The sequence below is a fragment of the Mobula birostris genome, chromosome 2 (genome assembly GCF_030028105.1).
Source record: "Mobula birostris isolate sMobBir1 chromosome 2, sMobBir1.hap1, whole genome shotgun sequence".
Classification (NCBI taxonomy): Eukaryota; Metazoa; Chordata; class Chondrichthyes; order Myliobatiformes; family Myliobatidae; genus Mobula; species Mobula birostris.
Genome location: NC_092371.1, coordinates 179,569,985 through 179,593,890, shown reverse-complemented (window position 1 = coordinate 179,593,890; position 23,906 = coordinate 179,569,985). Strand labels below are relative to the sequence as shown.

The 23,906-nt window shown below is 46.8% G+C and overlaps 2 protein-coding genes across 7 annotated transcripts in view; one reads left to right on the top strand and one right to left on the bottom strand.

The window, feature by feature from the left end:
* acp1 (acid phosphatase 1) overlaps positions 1-7,405 on the bottom strand; it is a 42,482-nt gene extending 35,077 nt beyond the window's left edge. For 3 of the 5 annotated variants that reach the window (XM_072251147.1, XM_072251146.1, XM_072251150.1), the window contains exon 1: positions 7,340-7,400. Coding sequence is in view for 2 of the 5 variants with exons in the window: in XM_072251149.1 (XP_072107250.1) it covers positions 7,340-7,373 (34 nt within the window). In the remaining 3 variants the exon portion in view is untranslated. Of the gene's footprint in view, positions 1-7,339 lie in introns of all 5 variants that reach the window. The other 2 variants (XM_072251149.1, XM_072251148.1) reach the window with 1 other exon arrangement.
* Positions 7,406-7,594: 189 nt separating this feature from the next.
* The window catches only part of sh3yl1 (SH3 and SYLF domain containing 1), a 113,117-nt gene continuing 96,805 nt past the window's right edge, over positions 7,595-23,906 (top strand). For both annotated transcript variants that reach the window (XM_072278348.1, XM_072278338.1), the window contains exon 1: positions 7,595-7,704. In XM_072278348.1, the coding sequence (XP_072134449.1) occupies position 7,704 (1 nt within the window). In that variant the 5' untranslated portion in view covers positions 7,595-7,703. The remainder of the gene's footprint in view (positions 7,705-23,906) is intronic.

Below are 23,906 nucleotides of genomic sequence, written 5' to 3'. Positions count from 1 at the left end.
GGACCAGGGGAACCCTATTCCTAGTGGGGTGGCGGGAGGATGGTGAGAGCAGATGTACGTGAAATGGGGGAGATGCGTTTAAGAGCAGAGTTGATAGTGGAGGAAAGGAAGCCCCTTTCTTTAAAAAAGGAAGACATCTCCCTCGTCCTAGAATGAAAAGCCTCATCCTGAGAGCAGATGTGGCGGAGACGGAGGAATTGCGAGAAGGGGATGGCGTTTTTGCAAGAGACAGGGTGAGAAGAGGAATAGTCCAGATAGCTGTGAGAGTCAGTAGGCTTACAGTAGACATCAGTGGATAAGCTGTCTCCAGAGACAGAGACAGAAAGATCTAGAAAGGGGAGGGAGGTGTCGGAAATGGACCAGGTAAACTTGAGGGCAGGGTGAAAGTTGGAGGCAAAGTTAATAAAGTCAACGAGTTCTGCATGCATGCAGGAAGCAGCGCCAATGCAGTCGTCGATGTAGCAAAGGAAAAGTGGGGGACAGATACCAGAATAGGCACGGAACATAGATTGTTCCACAAACCCTACAAAAAGGCAGGCATAGCTAGGACCCATACGGGTGCCCATAGCTACACCTTTAGTTTGGAGGAAGTGGGAGGAGCCAAAGGTGAAATTATTAAGAGTAAGGACTAATTCCGCTAGACGGAGCAGAGTGGTGGTAGAGGGGAACTGATTAGGTCTGGAATCCAAAAAGAAGCGTAGAGCTTTGAGACCTTCCTGATGGGGGATGGAAGTATATAGGGACTGGACATCCATGGTGAAAATAAAGCGGTGGGAGCCAGGGAACTTAAAATAATCGAAAAGTTTAAGAGCGTGAGAAGTGTCACGAACATAGGTCGGAAGGGATTGAACAAGGGGGGATAAAACCGTGTCGAGGTAATTCTCTTCGACTTAAAGAAAATCACTTTCCTTTTATCCCAGAGTAGGAGTCAAAATCTTGCCGATAGTTAAGGCTGAGAGGAAAGAGGCAAACTGTTAAAATCATAGAGGTATTGAGTGGGCATGTGGAACAATCTGCCAGAGGAAGTGATAGAAACATGTATAATTATAATATTTAAAAGACATTTGGACAGGTTCTTGGATAAAGTATCGAGAGATAAAGGTGAAATGGAAGAAAACTGATTAATTTAGGAAGGCATCTTGATTGGTATGGGCATGTTGGGTCATAAGACTTATTTCCAAGCTGCATAACTCTGTTACCCTATCCTTGAAACATTACATTTTTCTGGATTTAACATTAAATTCTCCAACTTTGGGTAACTTGCTTTTTCTAGTATCTACCAAATCAGCCATTTGAAACCAAGACACTGTTTTCTCTCTCCAGGCTGACCCGATGGCCACATCCGACAAGGATAAACTGACCTGCTGTGCACAACCTATGGGGAATCATTCAGAAATTAAATAATGGCAGTTCAATGAGTCACAGAGACTTCCAGCATGGAAATAAGTCCTCCAGCCCAACTTGTCCATGTTGACCAAGATTTTGTTCTTGAACTCCTCTTCTTTGCTGCAATGGGTCTAAATCCCCCCAAGGTTTTCCTACCATATCCAATATTTTCAAACACTATAAAGATACCCATATCCTCAAGTAGCTCATTCCTCAGATCATTCAACCACCATGTGGAAAATGTTGATCCTCAGGTGTACTGTATATCTTTCCCTTCTCACCTTAAGTCTATGCCCTCTGGTTTTAGCCTCCACTGGTAAATAGACTGCGACCATCTGTGTTATTTATAGAACATAGAACAGAACAGCACAGGAGCAGGCCCTGTGGCCCACAATGTTGTGCCTGACTAGCTAAAATGTACACACCTTAGGCTTATATAGGGCCTTTTTCGTTATTACAGTTTAAAATAGTTTGTCATTGCAACTTTAATCTAAGCTTATACTCGTGTGAGTTAAATTATTGGTTTCCGGGAAACAGTGAACTTGCACGTATTCATATAAGTAACAATACTACTTTCCCTTAAAGGAACATTCATTATACTTTATACTTTATTGATACTAGAACGTACAATCGTCATAGCGATATCCGATTCTGCGCTTTATGTTTTGTATTTACCCTGGACATATTACTGGAAATGGCCTTCTCATCAATATTCCAATGCATTGTCGAGTTCTGTATTAACAAAAATAGTTAACTCATTCTGACCCCATGGCGAAAGGGTTACATACACAATGTCCATATTCCTTCATCTTTTCATATTCACTTGCCTATTTAAACATCTCTTAAAAGCCTCTAATGTATTTGCCTCTACTAGGCAGCACATTCCAGGCATCTACTACTCGAGTAAAAAAATTACTCCTCACATCGCCTTTGAACCTACCCCTCTCATCTTCAATGCATACCCTCCGGTATTAGATATTTCTACCCTGGGAAAGGATACTCCCTGTTTACGTTATCTATGCCTCACACAATCGTATAAACCTTAATCAGATCTCTCCTCAGTCTCCACTGCTCCAAAGAAGACAACCCAAGTTTGTCCAGCCTCTCATGATAGCACATGCCCTCTAAACCAGGTAGGATCCTGGAAAACCATTTCTCATCCTTCAACAATGGGGCGACTCTAAAGGTGACCTAACCAGAATTCCATGAAGTTGTAACATAACCTCTTGACTTTTAAACTCAATGCCTCAATAAATAAAACAAGCATCCTATAAGCCTTCTTCACCCTATTGACCTGTGTAACCACTTTCTTGGAGCTATGAACTTGGACCCCATGATCTCTCTGCTCAGCAACACTCTTTAAGGGTCTTGCCCTTAACAGTGTACTGTCTCCTTGCATTTACCATCCAAAAGGTGCAACACTTCACATTTATGAGTTAAACTCCATCTGCCATTTTTCGGCCCATATCTATAAAAGATCTATATCGCCTGTGTACTTTGCCAGTCTTCTACACTATCCACAACTCCACCAATCTTGGTATCATCCGCAAACTTACTGACTCATCCATCTACATTTTTACCTACGTCATTTATATACATCACAAACCGCAGAGGTCCCTGCACAGATTCCTGCAGAACGCTACTTAAAGACCTCCAGCTCGAATAAGTCCCTGTCTTCTCTGGGCAAGCCAACTCTGAATCCAAGCAGCCAATTTGCCACGGATCCCATGCATTCTAATCTTCTGGGTTAGTCTCCCATGAGGGACTTTGTCAAATGCCTTACTAAAATCCAGGTAGACAACATGCACTGTTGTACCTTCATCAATCTCTCGTTTCCTTGTGAAGAACCTCAACCAAGTTGATAAGACATGATTTGCACCGCACAAGGCCATGCTGGCCCTCCCTAATTAGACCAAGGGTTTCCAAGTGCCCAAGAATTTTCTCCAGCAATTTCCCTACAACTGACATAAGATTCACCAGCCTATAGTTTCTAGAATTTTCTCTTGTCCCCTTCTTAATTAGAGGTTAAACATTAGTCACTTGCCACTCCTCCAGAACCTTGCCTGTGCTTACAGAGGACATGAAGGAACATGATGTTCAGCATGATTTCATAAAGCTCTGTAAGGACACCCCTCAGCCTGCTGTGCTCCAGGATAATCAATTCTGATCTATCCAGTGTCCTTATAACTCAAGTCCTCTAATCTATCAACATCCTTGTGAATGCATTCTGGACCCTCTCTAGCTTAATCAGGACGGCCATCTCCATCAAGGTGACATACCACACCCTTGGTTTTAAGGACTACTGTCAACCAGAGATATTGCAAATAATTTTTAATTTAAATCAGAATCTTTACATTATGAACGATCCAAAATTTTAGAAAATAATTAAAACCACAAAAAAATGAACAAACCACATCAACACTTTTGAATTTATTCAAAAATCAATGACCCAAATCAAATAAATAGGTTTACATAATCCAAACCAAGCTACTTCAGGCATAAAGTTAGAGGATTGGATGCTTTTTGTCCGTTGTTGATAGAATCAACTCTATTTGCCCTAATATCCTCCTTTGTAATGTTCAATTTTGCCCCAATAATGGGACTAATACTCCCTTTTTTGTGGCTTACCATGCTACAAATAGCAAAAGTGAAACTCAGATAGTCCACAATTTAACTATTTAGAAAGCTAGGTATTTCAGGACATGGTTTATCTGGTAATGTTTCCAATGTTTTCTTCAGACTCACTGGTGCCTTGGTTCCTGCACTCCCTTTAGACATATCAAATTCACTAGGAAAATTGTAATATTGTGTAATATCTAAAAAGTTGAAGTAAGAAATTGTTTTTGGTTATTCGCAGGAATAACATCCCATAGTCCAGAAAATGTGATAATCCAGTATCACCAAAACCCAGGGCACAATGTTTTATTAATGTATTTAACACTGATCTAGATAAGTTGTTAAAAGTTATAACAAATATAGTACCTTTCACAAATCTTAGCAAGTCTCAGAAGTTACATATGACACACTTGCAAAGTACATAAATAAGAAAAAAAGCAAAAGCTTATTGACTTATCCCATTATTGAATTGTTATTGCACCAAACATTAACTACTTTTTCCACAGATCTTATCTTGCCTTCCGAGTGCTTTGAGCATGTTCCATTTTACTCTGTACTTTGAAAGTGCCGTCATTGATGGCATTTCAGAAACTCAACTGGAATTTGACTTCCGGTCAAGATAGCACCTGTGTACAATGCTCCTTCTGTTGACATCTTCTGGATAGATTATGAAACAACATATTTCACCTCTTATGTCTTTTACATATGTTTTTCGACTTGAATGTGATTCTGGAACTGCTGGAGCCTGTGATTTGCAGTTTGGAGATCATTTGAGTGTTTCAGCGCTCTGCAATCTCTGAGGGGATTCCGGGAGGCAGAGGCAGCGAACGGGAACCTCGTTGTGTGATGGGGTGCAAGCCGATGTTCCATTTCATTTTGCTGATTAAAGTGATGAAGGAGATTGAAAAAGCAAGCGGCTGGTGTTTCAATCTCTGCTGCCAGAGGATAGACTCCCTTTTTAAAATCGCTGGTGAGATTGCACTGCTATGGAGAGGGAGAATGTTGCCTAGGTTTTCTCATTTTGGATGTGGACGTTTCTTTTCAGTCATGCTTTTCTTTGTATTTTGTATTTTTTGCCTGACCTTTCTCTGTGTTCCAGGCATCCACCATTCTCTGTCTGTGTGTATTATATATACACACACATGCACACACACACATCTAAATTCAGTATTTCCACCCAGGAAACTGAGAAAGCGGTTAGTGACATTTCAAAACTTTATTCATTTACGAGGGTGTCACTAGCTAAGCCAATATTTATTGCCCATCCCTAGTTGCCCTTTAGGTGGTAATGAGTTGCCTTCTTGAACCACTGCAGTTCCTGAGGTGCAGGCACACCCACAGTGCTGTTAGGGAGGGAATTCCATGATTTTGACCCAGCGACAATGAAAGAACGGCGATTTGTTTCCAAAAAACATATCGTGATTGACTTACAGGGGGATTTCCAAGTGATGGTGTTCCCAGGTATCTGCAGTTCTTATCCTTCTAGATGTTAGTGGTCGTGGGTCTGGAAGGAGCTGCCTTAGGAACTTTGGTGTGTTGTTCCAGTGCATCTTGTAGATAGTACACACTGCTGCAACTATTCGTCAATAGTGGAAGGATTGGATGCTTGTAGAAGGGGTAGCAAGCAAGTGGACTGCCTTGTACTGAATGGTGTCAAGCTTCTTGAATGTTGATGGATTTGCACTCATCCAAGCGAGCAGTAAGTATTCCATTACACTCCTGACCTGAGCCTTGTAGAATCATGGATAGGCTTTGGAGAATTGGGAGGTGAGTTACAAGCCGCAGGATTCCTAGCCTTTGACCTGCTATGGTAGTCATGGTGTTTATATAGCCAGACCAGTTAAATTTCCTATCAATGGTAACACCCAGGATATGGATCGTAGGGGATTTAGTGATGGTGATTCCACTGAATGTCAAGGGACGCTGGTTAGAAATGATCATTACCTGGCACTTGAGTGGCTCGAATATTACTCAGCACGTGTTAGCCCAAGCCTGGATATTGTCCAGGTCCTTCTGCATCTGGGTATGAACTGTTTCACTAAAGGGCAGACATTGGCCAGGGTGATCCATGTAGTCATAGTCATACTTTATTAATTCCAGGGGAAACTGGTTTTCGTTACAGTTGCTCCATAAATAATAAATAGTAATAGAACCATAAATAGTTAAATAGTAATATGTAAATTATGCCAGTAAATTATGAAATAAATCGAGGACCAGCCTATTGGCTCAGGATGTCTGACCCTCCAAGGGAGGAGTTGTAAAGTTTGATGGCCACAGGCAGGAATGACTTCCTATGATGCTCTGTGTTGCATCTCGGTGGAATGAGTCTCTGGCTGAATGTACTCCTGTGCCCACCCAGTACATTATGTAGTGGATGGGAGACATTGACCAAGATGGCATGCAACTTAGACAGCATCCTCTTTTCAGACACCACTGTCAGAGAGTCCAGTTCCATCCCCACAACATCACTAACCTTACAAATGAGTTTGTTGTTTCTGTTGGTGTCTGCCACCCTCAGCCTGCTGCCCCAGCACACAACAGCAAACATGATCGCACTGGCTACTACAGACTCGTAAAACATCCTCAGCATCGTCCGGCACATGTTAAAGATGTACATCTCTGGATCGTCGAGAGAGCCGAAAGGACCTCGATACAACGTCGTCTGGGAACAATACCTCCTACTGGTCGACTGGCCTGAACGGGACGTTAGCACCCGTTTAAATTTAACTTTCCGCATGCGAAGGCGGCTCCCAACTGCTCTGCGGGACCTCACCGTTATAAGACCATAAGACAAAGGAGCTGAATTAGGCCATTCGGCTTAACGAGTCTGCTGTCCAGTTTCATTATGCCTGATGCATTTCCTTTTCAACCACCCCTCCCCCATTCTCCAGCCTTCTGTCCGTAACCTTTCCCACCTTGACTAATCAAGAACTAATCAGCTTCCGCCCTAAATATATACAATGACATGACCTCCATACCCACCTATGGCAATGAACACGCACAAAATACTGTAATGAATCCGTAGATTCACCACTCTCTGGCGTAAGAAATTCCTCATCTCCGTTCTAAATGGACGTCCCTCTATTCTGAGACTGTACCCTCTGGTCCAACACTCCCCCACCATAGGAAACATCCTCTCCACATCCACTTAACGAGGCCTTTCAAAATCCGATAGTTCTCAATGAGATCCCCAACCCATTCATCCTTCAAAATTCTGAGGCTCGTTGGCTGCTCGGTAACCGATAATCACCATCCGCCTGATAAACAGGGCGCCGTAAACAAAAAGTGTATGTGAATATAAGCACTACAAGGTATCTAACAAATAAGGATTATTTACCCAAACAGACGAAAAGAACAGAGCGTTCCGCCATCTTCACTGGGTCCTCGCCAAGCCTATGGTGCCTTCCGTCTTGCCTGATCAATTAGCCTAATGTACTTCCGCGGTTAAATCGGTATTGGCTGCATATTATCATATATCACTTTATAAAATAGGAAAACATGGTAAAATTAGCTACAACTACCTGTGGATATGTGACCTTTATGGCAGTTTGACGGATAGCTAAGTTGAGGCCCGCTGACTGCTCATTGGGAGGTGGACAGGTGTTCAGATAACTCAGGTGAGTCGAGAAGAGGAGCGAAGTAGACATTGGTGGATGGTTTGAGATTCGATTCGATACTTTACTGGAGAACTTCCCTTAAAGAGTAAGTCCCGTAGTGTTCTTTGGAGGATTACTTGTTTTTAAAAAAATGTATTATGTTTGTGCGGTGTATCATTTATGTTGAATTATATTATGTAGTTGGCATAAGTGAAAGTACGATTTGTTGAATTACATCATTTTACACAACTCAGTTCTTTGCTCCAAGTGCTTTCCAGTTAGGTTCACCTTGTATTTTCCCTACAATATACTTGAATCTGGTTTAGTATCTGCTTCCACCACCCTTCCTGGTGAAGTATCCAGATTATAGCAACTCGCTAAACATTTTCCTTCTTATTGCTTGATCCCTCTATTTTTAAACTCTGATATTCTCTGTATCTTTGTGTTATAAAATGAGAGGTATACACCACCGAAACAAATCTTTAAATCCATCGCGTCTGTGCTGAACAAACTGAGGTAGTCCCACTTGGCTATGATTGGTTCATGATCCTCTAAACTTTTCCTGTACAGGTTATTCAAATGGCATTCAAATCATGTAATTGTTCCCAATTCTACCACTTCCTCTGGTAACTTATAACTTTTAAATCTCACTGCAGATCAAGATTGTTTAATGTCATTTTCAGTACACAAGTGTAAAGGAGAACAAAATAATTGTTACTCCAGATCGTGTAGCACAAGAGAAGCACAATAATATAAAGAACACAATAATAAATAAACACAGTAATTATAAATACATGAGATAGTTTACATAGATTGATTGCATGTCCATAAAGTGGCACTAGGTACAGGAATGTCTATAAGTAGGTGACACTGACAGAAAATTATAAAGTGGATGTTGTGAAGGCGTGTGGTGGGGTGGGTTATTGGGTGGAGGTGTTGATCACTCTTACTGCTTGGGGAAAGTAATTGTAATTGAGTCTGGTGGTGCTCAGGTGGATGCTAACTAGCCTCCACCCTGATGGGAGAGAGACAGACAGTCCATCAGCAGAGTCAGTGGGATCGTTCATGATATTGCTGACCATTTTCTGGCACCTTTCTGTATAAATGTCTTTGATGTCTAGTGCTGGTGATGTGTTGGGCATTTTGACAACCTGTTGTAGAGGCTTGCTGTCTGTCGTAGTGCAATTTCTGTATTAAGAAGTGATGCAACATGTTAGGATGCTTTTTACTGTGCATCTGAAGAAGGCTGTGAGTATGGATGTGCATAGTCTGGCTCTCTTCAGCCTCCGCAGAAAGTAGAACTGTTGGTGATCTTTCTTGATAGTGTAGGACCATATTCTGGGAACATGAAAGGTTGTGCCACGGATGTAAAGAGGGATGTGACTGGTGCAAGTATGTCCCCTAGTTTTGGAGTCCCTTGGCCTGGGGAAAAGCCCTGGAGACTTTGGGTATTTCATATTATCTGTTCCCCTCACGATTTCCTAAACCTCTTAAAAAGTCATCTGTAGCGGCAAAACTAATCCAAAATCAAAAAAAAATGGTTGTTGTTTTCCTGCGACCATATGGACTGTTATACTTGTGTGATGTGCCCACGGCTCCAATGATTGCTCCAAAACTCAAACCCTTCATTTGATCCTTCATTAGCAATAAGCAATTAGCACTATTGAGCATTATCTTAGCGGTCAGCAAAAGATACGACCTCCACCAGTCCCAGGCTACAAACTACCATGAAATAATCAACAAAACATAACTTATTACCTTTGCTTTTACTATGCCCCCCCCACTCAATAGACTAGTTACCATAGTAAACATGCAAAGCAGATATATGGCTCCTACATTGTTCTTCCGTCTCTTTTAGAGATGGAGTCATAGAAAAGTACAGCACAGAAACAGGCTTTATGGCCCATCTAACCATTTAAACTGCCAACTCCCATTGACCTGCACCCAGATCATAGCATAACTAGTCATGTACCTATCCAAACTTCTCTTAAACATTGAGATCGAGCTTATATGCACCACTTGTGCTGGCAGCTCATTCCACACTCTTGTGACCCTCTGAGTGAAGAAGCTTACCCTCGTGTTCCCCTTAAACTTCTCACCTTTTACCCTTAACCCATTACCTCTAGTTCTAGTCCCACCCAACCTCAGTGGAAAAGGTTTGCTTGCATTTACCCTATCTATAGCCCTCATGATTTTGTATACCTCTATCAAACCCCCTATATTCTCCTATGCTCCACGAAATAAAGTCCTAACCTATTCAAGGTTTCCCTATAAATCAGGTCCTGAAGTTCCAGCAACATCCTTGTAAATTTCTCTGTACTCTTTTAACCTTATTTACATATTTCCTATAGGTAGGTGACTAAAGCTACACTAACCTGTATGCTGTTGATGAAAATCTGATAATGATGAGTGACACAGGATTGTGAAACTTTAAGATTTACAGTGTGAAAATTATCAATAGACAAGCAATATGACCAACACCAGAAGCGAATGGCAAATTAGTTAAAATGGAGTTGGACACTGGTTCAGCTATTTCAGTCATTCCACAAAATGAGTTTGAACGACATTTCAAAGATACTAAGCTGAAGCCTGCAGATATCCAACTAAGAAGTTATACTGGAGAAAAGATAAGTCTTGTGGGAATGACAATTATAATTGTGAAATATAACAACCAACAAGCCATATTGGGCTTAGGTGTGTTAAAAACAGGAGACCAGCATTGTAGGGCCATGATTGGCTGAGACAACTACTGGTAAGCGAATATGAGGAGCTTTAGGAAAGTTTCAATCATTCTGTTTTTGCAAGTATGAATAACCAGAACCTATTCCGTCTGCATTAAAGTATTGTATGAACTTCAAGTGGGAGACAAACAGCTGCTTCTAAAAGTAGATGCAAAGACCAAAGCCTGCAGGATGAATGGAAGGTCAAAAAGAAAGGAGTCAATGGAGATATGAAAACAGAGGATTCATCAGATGATGTTGTGGATGAGGAAACCAAGAGGAGAGATCAGATCGTAAAGGGAGCGACAGAAGGATTAATAAGATAATATTCCAGTGAACCAAAAGTACCTTCCAAATTTAATGCCCTGGTTCACTTCTTTACTGTTATGCTGTAGGTTATTTCATTTAGCAGTCCTGTAAGAGCAGTCTGTTCTGCTTTCATCAAAGTTGCTGGTGAACGCAGCAGGCCAGGCAGCATCTGTGGGAAGAGGTGCAGTCGACGTTTCAGGCCGAGACCCTTCGTCAGGACTAACTGAAGGAAGAATGAGTAAGGGATTTGAAAGTTGGAGGGGGAGGGGGAGATCCAAAATGATAGGAGAAGACAGGAGGGGGAGGGATAGAGCCAAGAGCTGGACAGGTGATAGGCAAAAGGGGATACGAGAGGATCATGGGACAGGAGGTCCGGGAAGAAAGACGGGGGGGGGAGGGGGACCCAGAGGATGGGCAAGAGGTATATTCAAAGGGACAGAGGGAGAAAAAGGAGAGTGAGAGAAAGAATGTGTGCATAAAAATGAGTAACAGATGGGGTACGAGGGGGAGGTGGGGCCTTAGCGGAAGTTAGAGAAGTCGATGTTCATGCCATCAGGTTGGAGGCTACCCAGATGGAATATAAGGTGTTGTTCCTCCAACCTGAGTGTGGCTTCATCTTTACAGTAGAGGAGGCCGTGGATGGACATGTCAGAATGGGAATGGGATGTGGAATTAAAATGTGTGGCCACTGGGAGATCCTGCTTTCTCTGGCGGACAGAGCATAGATGTTCAGCAAAGCGGCCTCCCAGTCTGCGTCGGGTCTCGCCAATATATAAAAGGCCACATCGGGAGCACCGGACGCAGTATATCACCCCAGTCGACTCACAGGTGAAGTGTCGCCTCACCTGGAAGGACTGTTTGGGGCCCTGAATGGTGGTAAGGGAGGAAGTGTAAGGGCATGTGTAGCACTTGTTCCGCTTACACGGATAAATGCCAGGAGGGAGATCAGTGGGGAGGGATGGGGGGGACGAATGGACAAGGGAGTTGTGTAGGGAGCGATCCCTGCGGAATGCAGGGGGGGGGAGGGAAAGATGTGCTTAGTGGTGGGATCCCGTTGGATCCCGTTAACCTCCGCTAAGGCCCCACCTCCCCCTCGTACCCCATCTGTTACTCATTTTTATGCACACATTCTTTCTCTCACTCTCCTTTTTCTCCCTCTGTCCCTCTGAATATACCTCTTGCCCATCCTCTGGGTCCCCCCCCCCCGTCTTTCTTCCCGGACCTCCTGTCCCATGATCCTCTCATATCCCCTTTTGCCTATCACCTGTCCAGCTCTTGGCTCCATCCCTCCCCCCCCTGTCTTCTCCTATCATTTTGGATCTCTCCCTCCCCCTCCAACTTTCAAATCCCTTACTCACTCTTCCTTCAGTTAGTCCTGACGAAGGGTCTCGGCCTGAAACGTCGACTGCACCTCTTCCTAGAGATGCTGCCTGGCCTGCTGCGTTCACCAGCAACTTTGATGTGTGTTGCTTGAATTTCCAGCATCTGCAGAATTCCTGTTGTTCTGCTTTCAGCCTGTTTGGGTTATTGTTAAGGATAAGGGATGATGTGGAATGTGTGCCATCCAGTTAGGGGGAGGTTTTTCTTGGTGACGGACACTCAGGTTGGTCTTGGGGTTCTTTCTCGGTTCGGCGGGAGATGAAGAGAGAAGATACTAAGGAGAACCGGTCGTAGGATACAATCTGGTGGGAGACTCGTTTGTTCAAGATGGATTGTGAGCGACGTTCAGCAGGCTTTCACACTGACCGAGGGCCCAGTGCCTGAATGACAGTGAAATTCAAGATGAGCTCCAACTTGTGCACGTGTGGCTGTTATTTCATAGCACTAATTTGTAACAGGGTAGCAAATTATACCGCATCCCCACAAACTGAGGTTTGGAGCGGGAGAGCTGTCTCAGTTTCTGTCTCTGTTTTCCCTAGACTTGTGCAGCCAAGGAAACTGGGGGTTTCACAAAGATCAAGGTGCACAAACTAGAAGAAAAGGAAGAAAAGAAGATGTCTACTGCTGTCACAATCACTTCTTGCAGTCTCAGAGTCAACTCCTACAACTGCCATGGAGGAGGGCCCAGAAGCTGAGATTGTTTTCACAAGCCCAAGTCTCACCTGCTAAGCACAGTGATCCCCTTGTCAGGAAAAACATTATCCCACCAGAGTAAGAAATCCTCTACAGCAATTAAACCTCAGGCCTGAATGGGACAATTGAAAAATTTATGATGCTATGGATGTCTGTATATAATATATACTGTGTATATAGTTGGGATGCGATCTTCATTAAGTTGGAGTTCATAGCTAAACAGGGAGGAGTGTTGTGTAGTTAATATTTTAAGGAGCATTGTAGTGAATGCTGTGTAAATACTGCTCCATGCAAAGTTATCGTTTGCCTGCAAATTAACAGATCATACACCAGTATAAAATTGTAAACAAATATATTTACCAAATTTACAATTACAGAAGAAAATGAAGAGAAAAATAAAAGGGCCCATTACAGTTAAACCAGCCTGGTGAGCTCATTTCTGGAGTAGTCGGTTGTATCGCTTTACTGGCAAACTGAACCTACATTCTGTGTGAAAGACACAAGCCACAGTTCGAACTTCCCTGAAAGACCATCTCAAATGAGCTGGTCTCTCAGGAGTACTGGCACTTCCTCCTTGGAGCCATTCATCTGTGCAAAGCACTTCTTACAACCGGTTCTTCTTTGAATGGCATTCTGCAGCATCTTCCCCTGTGCCCCATTCAGCAGCTCTTGCCAAAAAACCCCAAACCAGACTACTGCCCTTCAGAAACCTGACCCCACCGATCTCTCCTGAATCTTTCATTGGGCAGAGAGTTACAACTCGATGACACAACGTTCCTAAAGGCTGATTTATACTTGTGCGTCAAATGTACGCCATAGCTACGGCATAGCGGCTACCCTACTCTGTACTCTACGACAAACCCTACGCTGTAGCCTAACGCGCACCTCTCCCAAAATGTAACTACGTGTCACGGCATCGCAGACCGCAACAACTGTGATTGGTCCACTTGGTAGCATCGCATTTTCTCCTATGCTGCAGTAGCTTGCCATTGGGCGACTGAAGGGCAGGCAAGGGACTCTGGTTGCAATGCTTTCCATAAAGCTTCACAGACCTCCGAAATTATGGAGGACCCTGTGCTTGATGCCAGTTTGTACCTAGCTCCTACAGCCTACTGACTTCCACCTGAAGGTAAAACTCGAATGGTGATTGGCAGTCTCTCAGTATACTGTGCGTACACTGATGCAAAATAAATAGTTGGAGACAATGAACCAAATCGTCAAATCTACCTGCCGACATCCAAAAATATTTGAAATGTGTTTCCTTGTCTATGTCTCTCAGTGGCCGGACAAGCACAGAAAATTCACCCTCCTTCAGTTTCAGTCGCCGTTGTTTGAAGTTTGAGTTTCTTTGTGTTGAGTTTCAACACGAAGAAACTCAACACAGTGGCATAGAAACCCCACTACCAACTAGCGTTTTGGCGGTGAATTGCAGAGCGACGCAGACACACCAACGCACAAGCATAAATGCTCACAACGGCGTAGCCCACTTGCGTAAGCTAGTACACACAAGTATAAATCAGCCTTTAGTTGGACAACCTAACTTCTTATCTTTAGTCAAAGCTAAAACACTATTACCAATAGGACACACCGTGGGGAATGAAACCTCACAGCATAGCAGTAAAAACCTTAACCAGGACATTACAGAGATTAATGTTTCCTGTTCATTTAAATAATTCTTCACAGGTTATATGTATAAACACGTGAATTGGATACATCATCATGCTACCATGTGAAAATGTGCATGCGTCACAAAGTAAACTCGAAGTTACAAAACATAATGTTCAAAATACATTTATAATCAAAGTATGTATACATTATACAACCTTGTGATGCATCTTATAGTCAGCCACAAAACAAAGAAACCGAAAAGAGTCTAAATTAAAAAAAGACCGTCAAACACCCAATGTGCAAATAAAAATCGTGCAAATAAAAATCATGCAAACAATAAAAGTAAGCAAATACCAATCAGAACAAAAGTGAGTCCACAGACACAAAGCCCAAAGCAGCCAGAGCAGGCCACAGTGCAGCACAGAGCCAAGTAAATGTCATGGAGCAGCAAACAGAACAGGCTGGACCCTCGCCTCTGGTCCCAGCATCCTGCCTTTCCAATCCATCTGGCCTGGCATTTAAATCATCCAGGCGTCGGTTCATTCTTCGCTCCAGGACCTGGGACCTGTGTTTGGACCCTGCTCGCACCCGACCTTCCTAAATTGGCCTGGCACTTAGATCGATCAAACCTCACCTTCCTTTTAAGTTCACAGGCCTCAAAACTGCCTCTCCTGCACTCTGCTTACCCCAACTTCGGCTAGAATATCCCTTGACTTTGTCCTGTACCCACATGTTTTAACCCTTGACTCGGCCTCACCTTTGCTCACCTCTCCATTGTTTGCGGTGATCATTTACCACAAATGTGTTTATTGTGGTGGCCCGCACACGCGGGATTGGAACCGCCATCGGAAGCCGCGGGCAGACGCGGTAGCGTGTTTGGAACTACCCGCTCGGGGCGGACCTTCCTGGGACAGTCTGAGGTCACGTCCGCCCTGCGGGTCGCAGGGGCCCATGGGAGGGGAGATTTAAGCGCACGATTTTGTATCAGTAAAGGCATTCTGAGTTCAGCTCTCTCTGCCTCCGTGTGTTTGTGCACGACTACGTTGGTGACCCCGACGTTCCAGACGGCATCCGGAACCGGCGACCAGCCATGAGTTCGAGCAACTCGCACAGCGCGGTCTCTCTGAAGCTCCCGACTTTCTGGGCCACTCAGCCCCACGTTTGGTTCGAGCAGGCTGAGGCCCAGTTCAGTATCAGAGACATTACAGCCGACGCCACGCGGTACTACTACGTGGTCAGCACGCTCGACCAGGAGACGGCAGGCCGGATAATCGACTTCCTATGCCAGCCACCAACGGAGGACAGGTACACTAAGCTTAAGACGCTCCTGACCCGTGCTTTCGGACACTTCCGCCACGAACGGGCCGTGCGGCTCCTACACATGGACGGCCTGGGGGGCCGCACGCCATCCGAGCTCATGAATGATATGCTGGCGCTCATGGACGGCCATAAGCTGTGCCTTTTATTTGAACAGTTGCTCCTCGAGCAAATGCCAGGGGACCTTCGCCTTCTCCTCGCGAGTGAGGATTTCAGCGACCCATGCAGGGTCATGGCCAAAGCAGACATCCTTTGGCAGAGCTAGCAACATGGAGCAGCCTTCATTGGCCTAGCCACGATCACGCGCCCCGAAGCCCAGGCTCCCCAACCAAAGCTGTCGCGATCCACGGCGGGGGGGGGGGGGGGTGGAACGAAAGTTCGGAACAATGATGTTTCTATCATCAAAGATGGGGCTCAGGTGTGCACCGCTGCCGTCTACCATGTGCTTTTCAGGGAAATGCTGGGGCCAACCGTCGCTAATGGCTACGAAGGCTGGCCACTGAGACAGCTCCCTGTACCTCTGCGACTGACACCCCGGGCGGCGCTTCCTGGTAGACACTGGGTCTGAAGTCAGCATACTCTTTCCCCCCACCCCCCCTCGAACATGGACACTCGTAATGCAGTCCCAGGTCCCAAACTCACCGCTGCAAATGGCACCAGTATTCGGACGTACAGCCCGCGAACTATCTCACTGCATTTCAGGTCCAGCCATTTCACATGGACTTTCACGTTGGCAGCGGTGTCACAGCCGCTACTAGGGGCAGGTTTCCTACCAGCCAACTGCCTCCTGGTCGACTTAAAAGGCTGGCATTTGGTCCACGCCGAGACGTTCTAGACTTTCCAGCTTGGAGAAGCCAAGCTACCGGCCCTCCACCTGGATTCCGTGACCCTCTCGGGTAACGAATTCACCAGGGTGTTGGCGGAATTCCCCTCTATAGTCACCCCGCAGTTCTCCACGGCAGACCCCAAGCATGGCGTGCAGCACCACATCCCCACGCAAGGACCGCCGCTGCACGCCTGAGCTCGCAGGCTCCCACCCGACTAGCTCCACCTCGCCAAGGAGGAGTTCCGTAAGATGGAAGAAATGGGAATTGTATGCCGCTCAGACAGTCCATGGGCATCCCTGCTGCACATGGTGCCCAAGTCCGCAGGAGGATGGAGGCCCTGTGGAGACTACAGAAGGCTCAACGACACCACAACCGCCGACAGATACCCGGTACCCCACATCCAAGACTTCACGGCGAACCTGCACAGAGTGACCATCTTCTCGAAAATCGACCTGTTCAGGGGATACCATCAGATCCCAGTGCACCCCGACGACGTGCCCAAGACAGCCCTCATCACCCCGTTCGGCTTCCTGTGGATGCCTTTTGGTCTCAAGAATGCAGCCCAAACTTTCCAAAGGCTCATGGACTTGGTGTTTACTTGGACGATATCCTGGTGCCCAACGGTTTGCACCAAGAGCACGTGGCACATTTGCACCAGTTCTGCCAACGCCTGAGCGACCACGAACTGGCAATCAATCCGGCGAAGTGCCAGTTCGGGCTGACGGAGATCGACTTCTTAGGCCACAGAGTCAACCGACATGGGACGCGGAGTCCACAGAGGCATTTGAGCAGGCCAAAGAGGCGCTGGCAAAGGCCGCCCTCCTAGTGCACCCGAGAGTCGATGTACCCAGGGCACTCACAGTCGACGCTTCTGACACGGCAGTCGGCGGAGTCCTGGAGCAGCTCATCAAGGACCAGTGGCCACCACTCGCTTTCTTCAGCCAGCACCTACGGCCACCAGAGGTGAAGTACAGCGTTTTTGACAGAGAGTTGCTAGCGCTCTACCTGACTCTGCGGCATTTCCGGTACTTCCTCGAGGGAAGGAAGTTCATCGTGTATACAGACCACAAGCCCCTCACCTTTGCACTGGTCAAGGTATCGGACCCATGGTCAGATCGGCAGCAGAGGCACCTGTCCTTTATTTCAGAATTCACCACGGACGTCCGCCACATCGCAGGGAAGAACAACGTCGTCGCCAACACACTGTCTCGCCCCTGCCTCCACTCAGTAGGCATATCGTCCTCAGGAATAGACTACGCAGCACTGGCGGAAGCACAGCGGTCGGACACCGAGATCCCAGCTTACCACACCACCATTTCAAGGCTCCAGTTGGAGGATGTCTCCATCGTTCTGGCAGCGGATCGACTCCTGTGCGACGTGTTGACCGGCAAACCCCAACCCGTAGTACCAGCAGCATGGAGGCACTGGGTGTTCGACACGCTGCACAACTTGGCCCACCCGTCCATCTGGGCATCCATCAAGCTGGTAGCGGACAAATTCATCTGGCACGGTTTGTGCAAACAGGTCGGACGCTGGGGCAGGACCTGCGTACACTGCCAGACCGCCAAAGTCCAGCGGCACGTGAAGGCTCCCCTCCAGCAGTTCCAGCCAACACATAGGAGGTTCCAACACATCCACGTGGACATCATCGGCCCCCTGCCAGTCTCACGGGGCGCCAGGTATATCTTTACCATGGTAGACAGGTTCACCAGATGGCCGGAGGCCGTACCACTCGCAGACACGTCCACTGAGTCCTGCGCCAGGACGCTCATTGCTAACTGGATCGCCAGGTTCGGCCTCCCAACGGACGTCACCTCTGACAGAGGGGCGCAGTTCACATCTGGTGTGTGGACAGCACTGGCGCAGCTCCTGAGCACCCAGCTGCGTCACACCACAGCGTACCATCCCCAGTCCAACGGTTCAGTAGAGTGATTCCACCGGCATCTCAAGTCGGCCCTGATGGCGCGCCTCAGGGGCCCCAACTGGACAGGCGAGCTTCCCTGGGTCCTACTGGGCATCCGCACAGCCCCCAAGGAGGACCTGGACACCACCTCGGTGAAATTGGTCTACGGTGCCCCCTGAAGGTCCCAGGCGAGTTTGTACCAGAGGCCAGAGGTTCGGAAGAAACTCCAGCAGTGGTGCTAACGAGGCTGCGGGACAAGGTAGGGACCCTGGCACTGGTCCTGACCTCCAGGTATGGTCCCACACCATCCTTCACCCCTAAAGACCTCCCAGACTGTGAGTAAGTTTTTATTCGCAGGAGCATGCACAGGTCACCTCTACAGCGGCCATATGAGGGACCCTTCAAGGTGATCCGGCACAACGGAACCACGTGTGTCATGGAGGTGGGTGGCCAGGAAGAAACTGTTACAGTGGGCCACCTCAAACCGGCGCACTTGGGCATTGAGCAACCAGTGAGGGTACCTGCCCCATACCCCAGGCAAGCCACACAGATTGAGGGCTCCACTCCCCTGATGGACTTTTCTTGGGGAGGGTGGTGTGGCGGCCCACACACACGGGACTCAAACCGCCATCGAGAGCCGTGGGCAGACACGCGGTAGCGCGTTTGGAACTACTCGCTCGGGGCGGACCTTCCGGGAACTGTCTGACGTCATGTCCGCCCCGCAGGTCACAGGGACCCATGGGAGTGGAGATTTAAACGCGTGATTTTGTATCAGTAAAGGCATTCTGAGTTCAGCTCCCTCTGCCTCCATGTATTTCTTTAGTAGCGTGTTTGCGCGTGACTACGTTATCAGAAAAGTTTTATTAATGAAGTATTTAGAGGCATTCTTTCAGAAGCGAGAAGATCTACAGATGCTGAAAATCCAAGCAACGCACACAAAGTGCTGGAGGATTTATGGAAAAATGTACAGATAATGTTTCTGGCTGAGACCCTTTGGCAAGAGGGATTAGAGCAGGCGATGTAAACTAAATGGTAGCAATAATCGGGAAAGTGAAGCACAGATCTGCAGGAGTACTAAATAGTAGTTGAGTAGTGGTTTGGATGTTTATATTTACATATCAAATTGATTAGGATGTTACCAAGGATGAAATTGATGCATGGGGCTGGCTTGGTGGACAAATCAGAAGGTGCTATTGGAGTGTTGCTTTTCAGACTCAAGGCCTGTGACCGGTGGTAGATTAGTGCTGGATCCTCTGTTATTTGTCATGTATATACAAAAACATCTGAGTGCATGGCATGATTGGTATGTGTGCAGATGATTGGTGGTGTAGGGAAGAAGGCTGGCTGAACTTGCAATAGAATCTAAATCTACTGGGAAAGTGGATCAGGAATGGCAGAAGAAACTTAACCCAGATGACTGTGAAGTAATGCATTTTAGGAAATTAAATCAAGACATGACATACATAATAGGTTGACATGGCACTGGGAAGTGTAGTACAATAGAGTGAACTAGGGGTATGTGTACATAGTACTCTGAGAATGGTGACTCAGGGAGAGAAGGTGGGGAAGAAAACATGTTCTAGCTGTACAGGATTTTGGTGCGATATCACCTGGAATACTGTTTGTAACTTTGGTAACCAGACAAATAACCTTTTCTTCAATCTTATCAAAACAGAAGAGATGATTATCAACTTCAGGAGATCTCACACCACTCACACCCCTCTACATCAGCAGCACAGCAGTGGAAACTGAATGGTTTCAAGCTCCTGGGAGTGCACAGTTCCATAACCTCCCATGGTTCCAGAACACATCCTACACAATCAAGAAAACTTCACCGGACTAACGGAAAAAAGAGATAATAAGAGATTTGAAAGTGGGAGGGGGAGGGGGAGACCTGAAATGATAGGAGAAGACAGGAGAGGGAGGGATCAAGCCAAGAGCTGGGAATTTGATTGGCAAAAGGGATACAAGGCTGGAGAAGGGGTAATATCATGGGACGGAAGGCCTCGGAAGAAAGAAAGGGGGAGGGGAGCATCAGAGGAAGATGGAGAACAATGAAGGAGTTATTGTGAGAAGGAAAGAGAGAATAAATAAATAAATAAATAAATAAATAAATCAGGGATGGGGTAAGAAAGGAGGAGGAGCATTAACGGAAGTTAGGGATATCAATGTTCATGCCATCAGGTTGGAGGCTACCCAGACGGAATATAAGCTGTTGTTCCTCCAACCTGAGTGTGGCTTCATCTCGACAGTACAGGAAGCCATGGATTGATATGTCGGAATGGGATGTAGAATTAAAATGTGTGGCCACTGGGAGATCCTGCTTCCTTTGGCGGACAGAGTGTAGGTGTTCAGAGAAGCAGTCTCCCAATCTGCGTCAGGTCTCACCGATATATAGAAGGCCACACCGGGAGCACCGGGCACAGTATATCACACCAGCAGACTCAAAGGTGAGTGTCGCCTCACCTAGAAGGACTGTCTGGGGCCCTGAATGGTGCTGAGGGAAGAAGTGTAAGGGCATGTGTAGCACTTGTTCCGCTTACAAGGATAAGTGCCAGGAGGGAGATCGGTGGGAAGGGATTGGGGGGACGAGTGGACAAGGGAGTCATGTAGGGAGCAATCCCTGCGGAAAGCAGAAAGAGGGTGGGAGGGAAAGATGTGCTTGGTGGTGGGATCCCGTTGGAAATGACTGAAGTTACGGAGAATTATATGTTGGACATGGAGGATGGTGGGATGGTAGGTGAGGACAAGAGGAACCCTATGCCTAGTGGGGTGGCGGGAGGATGGGATGAGAGTAGATGTGCGTGAAATGGGAGAGATGCATTTGAGGGCAGAGTTGATGGTGGAGGAAGGAGAGCCACTTTCTTTAGAAAAGGAAGACATCTCTTTCGTCCTGGAATGAAAAGCCTCATTCTGAGAGCAGATGCGGCAGAGACGGAGGAATTGAGAGAAGGGGATGGCATTTTTATAAGTAACAGGCTGGGAAGAGGAATAGTCCAGGTGTGAGAGTCCGTGGGCTTATAGTAGACATCAGTAGATAAGCTGTCCCCAGAGATAGACAGAGAGATCAAGGAAGGGGAGTGAGGTGTCAGAAATGGACTAGGTAAATTGAGGGAAGGGTGGAAATTGGAGGCAAAGTTGATGAAGTCAACGAGCTCAGCATGCTTGCAGGAAGCAGCGCCAATGCAGTTGTCGATGTAGCGAAGGAAAAGTGGGGGACAGATAACAGTATAGACTTGGAACATGGACTGTTCCACAAAGCCAACAAAAAGGCAGGCATAGCTAGGACCCATACGGGTGCCCATGGCTACACCTTCAGTTTGAAGGAAGTGGGAGGAGCCAAAGGAGAAATTATTAAGAGTAAGGGCCAATTTCGCTAGACGGTGGAGAGTGGTGGTAGAGGGGAACTGGTTAGGTCTGGAGTCCAAAAAGCAGTGGAGAGCTTTGAGACCTTCCTGGTGGAGGATGGAGATATATAGGGACTGGACATCCATGGTGAAAATAAGACGATGGGGGCCAGGGAACTTGAAATCATTGAAAAAATCCAGAGCATGAGAAATGTCACGAACATAGATAGGAAGGGATTGAACAAGGGGGGATAAAACAGTGTCGAGGTATGCAGAAATGAGTTCGGTGGGGCAGGAGCAAGCTGAAACAATGGGTCTACCTGGACAGGCAGGTTTGTGGATCTTGGGTAGGAGGTAGCAATGGGAAGTCTGGGGTGTGGGAACTACGAGGTTGGTGGCAGTGGATGGGAGATCCCCAGAGCGGATAAAGTCGGTGATGGTGTGTGAGACAATGGCCTGGTGCTCCTTAGTGGGGTCATGTTCGAGGGATAAATAAGAGGAGGTATCAGCGAGTTGTCGCTGTGCCTCAGCAAGGTAGAGGTCAGTACGCCAGACTACTACAGCACCCCCCTTATCGGCAGGTTTTATAGTAAGGTTAGGATTAGTGCGGAGGCAGTGGAGAGCAGAGTGTTCGGAAGGAGTAAGGTTGGAATGGGAACAAGGTGCGGTGAAGTCGAGACGGTTGATGTCCCGTCAGCAGTTAGCAATAAAGAGATCCAGAGCAGGCAGAAGACTAGAGTGGAGTGTCCATGAAGAGGAGGGTTGAAGACAGGAGAAGTGGTCATCGGTGGGGGTGGGAGATTCCTTGCCGAAGAAGTAGGCTCGAAGACGGAGCCAGTGGAAGAAGAGTTCAGCGTCATGGTGCACGCGGAACTCACTGAGGTGTGGGCGAAGGGGGACAAAGGTGAGGCCCTTACTGAGGACAGAGCGCTCTGCCTCAGAGGGTGGAAGGTCGGAGGGGATGGTGAAGACCCGGCATGGATGAGAGCTGCGATCAGAGGGGGGAAGAAGGTTGGTAGTGTCAGTGGAGAGGGGAAGGTTGAGGTGAGAGGAAGATGGAGCCTCTTTCCCTCCCCCTCCCCAACTTTCTGCTTTCCGTAGGGATCGCTCCCTACGCGACTCCCTTGTCCATTCGTTTTCCCCCCCCCTCCCATCTCTTCCCACCAATCTCCCTCCTGGCACTTATCCTTGTAAGCAGAACAAGTGCTACACCTGCCCTTACACTTCCTTCCTCACCACCATTCAGGGCCCCAGACAGTCCTTCCAGGTGAGGCGATACTTCACCTGTGAGTCTGCTGGTGTGATATACTGTGTCCAGTGCTCTTGGTGTGGCCTTCTATATATTGGTGAGACCTGACACAGATTGGGAGACCACTTCGCTGGACACCTACGCTCTGTCCACCAGAGAAAGCAGGATCTCCTAGTGGCCACACATTTTAATTCCAAGTCCCATTCACATTCTGATATGTCTATCCACGGCCTCCTATACTGTCGAGATGAAGCCACACTCTAGGTTGGAGGAACAACAGCTTATATTCTGTCTGGGTAGCCTCCAACCTGATGGCATGAACATTGATTTCTCTAACTTCCGTTAATGCCCCTCCTCCCCTTCTTACCCCATCCCTGATTTATTTATTCATTCTCTCTTTCCTTCTCACAATAACTCCTTGCCCGTTCTCCATCTTCCTCTGATGTTCCCTTCCCCCTTTCTCTGTGAACGGGGTTTCCCTTCAGCAGCATCTCCTCTATTTCCCAGACATCCACATTCACCCCATCCTCCTGCTGCCCTAACAGGGATAGAGTTCCTCTTGTCCTCACCTACCACCCTATGAGCCACCTCATGCAACATATCATTCTGTGCAACTTCTGATGCAACATATCATTCTGTGCAACTTCTATTAGCTTCGATGGGATACTACCACCAAACACAACTTTATCTCCCCTCCTTAACCTCCACTTTCTGCAGGGATCGCTCCCTCCATGACTCCTTTGTCCCTCCCCACTAATCTCCCTCCTGACATATATCACTGCAAGTGATAAAAGTGCTACACCTGCCGATTCACCTTCTCCTTTATCTCCATTCAGGGCCCCAAACAGTCTTTCCGGGTCAGGCAACACTTTACCTGCAAATTTGTTGGGGTTACCAATTGTATCCGGTACTCCCAGTATGGCTTCTACATTGGAGAGGGCCGACGTAAATATGG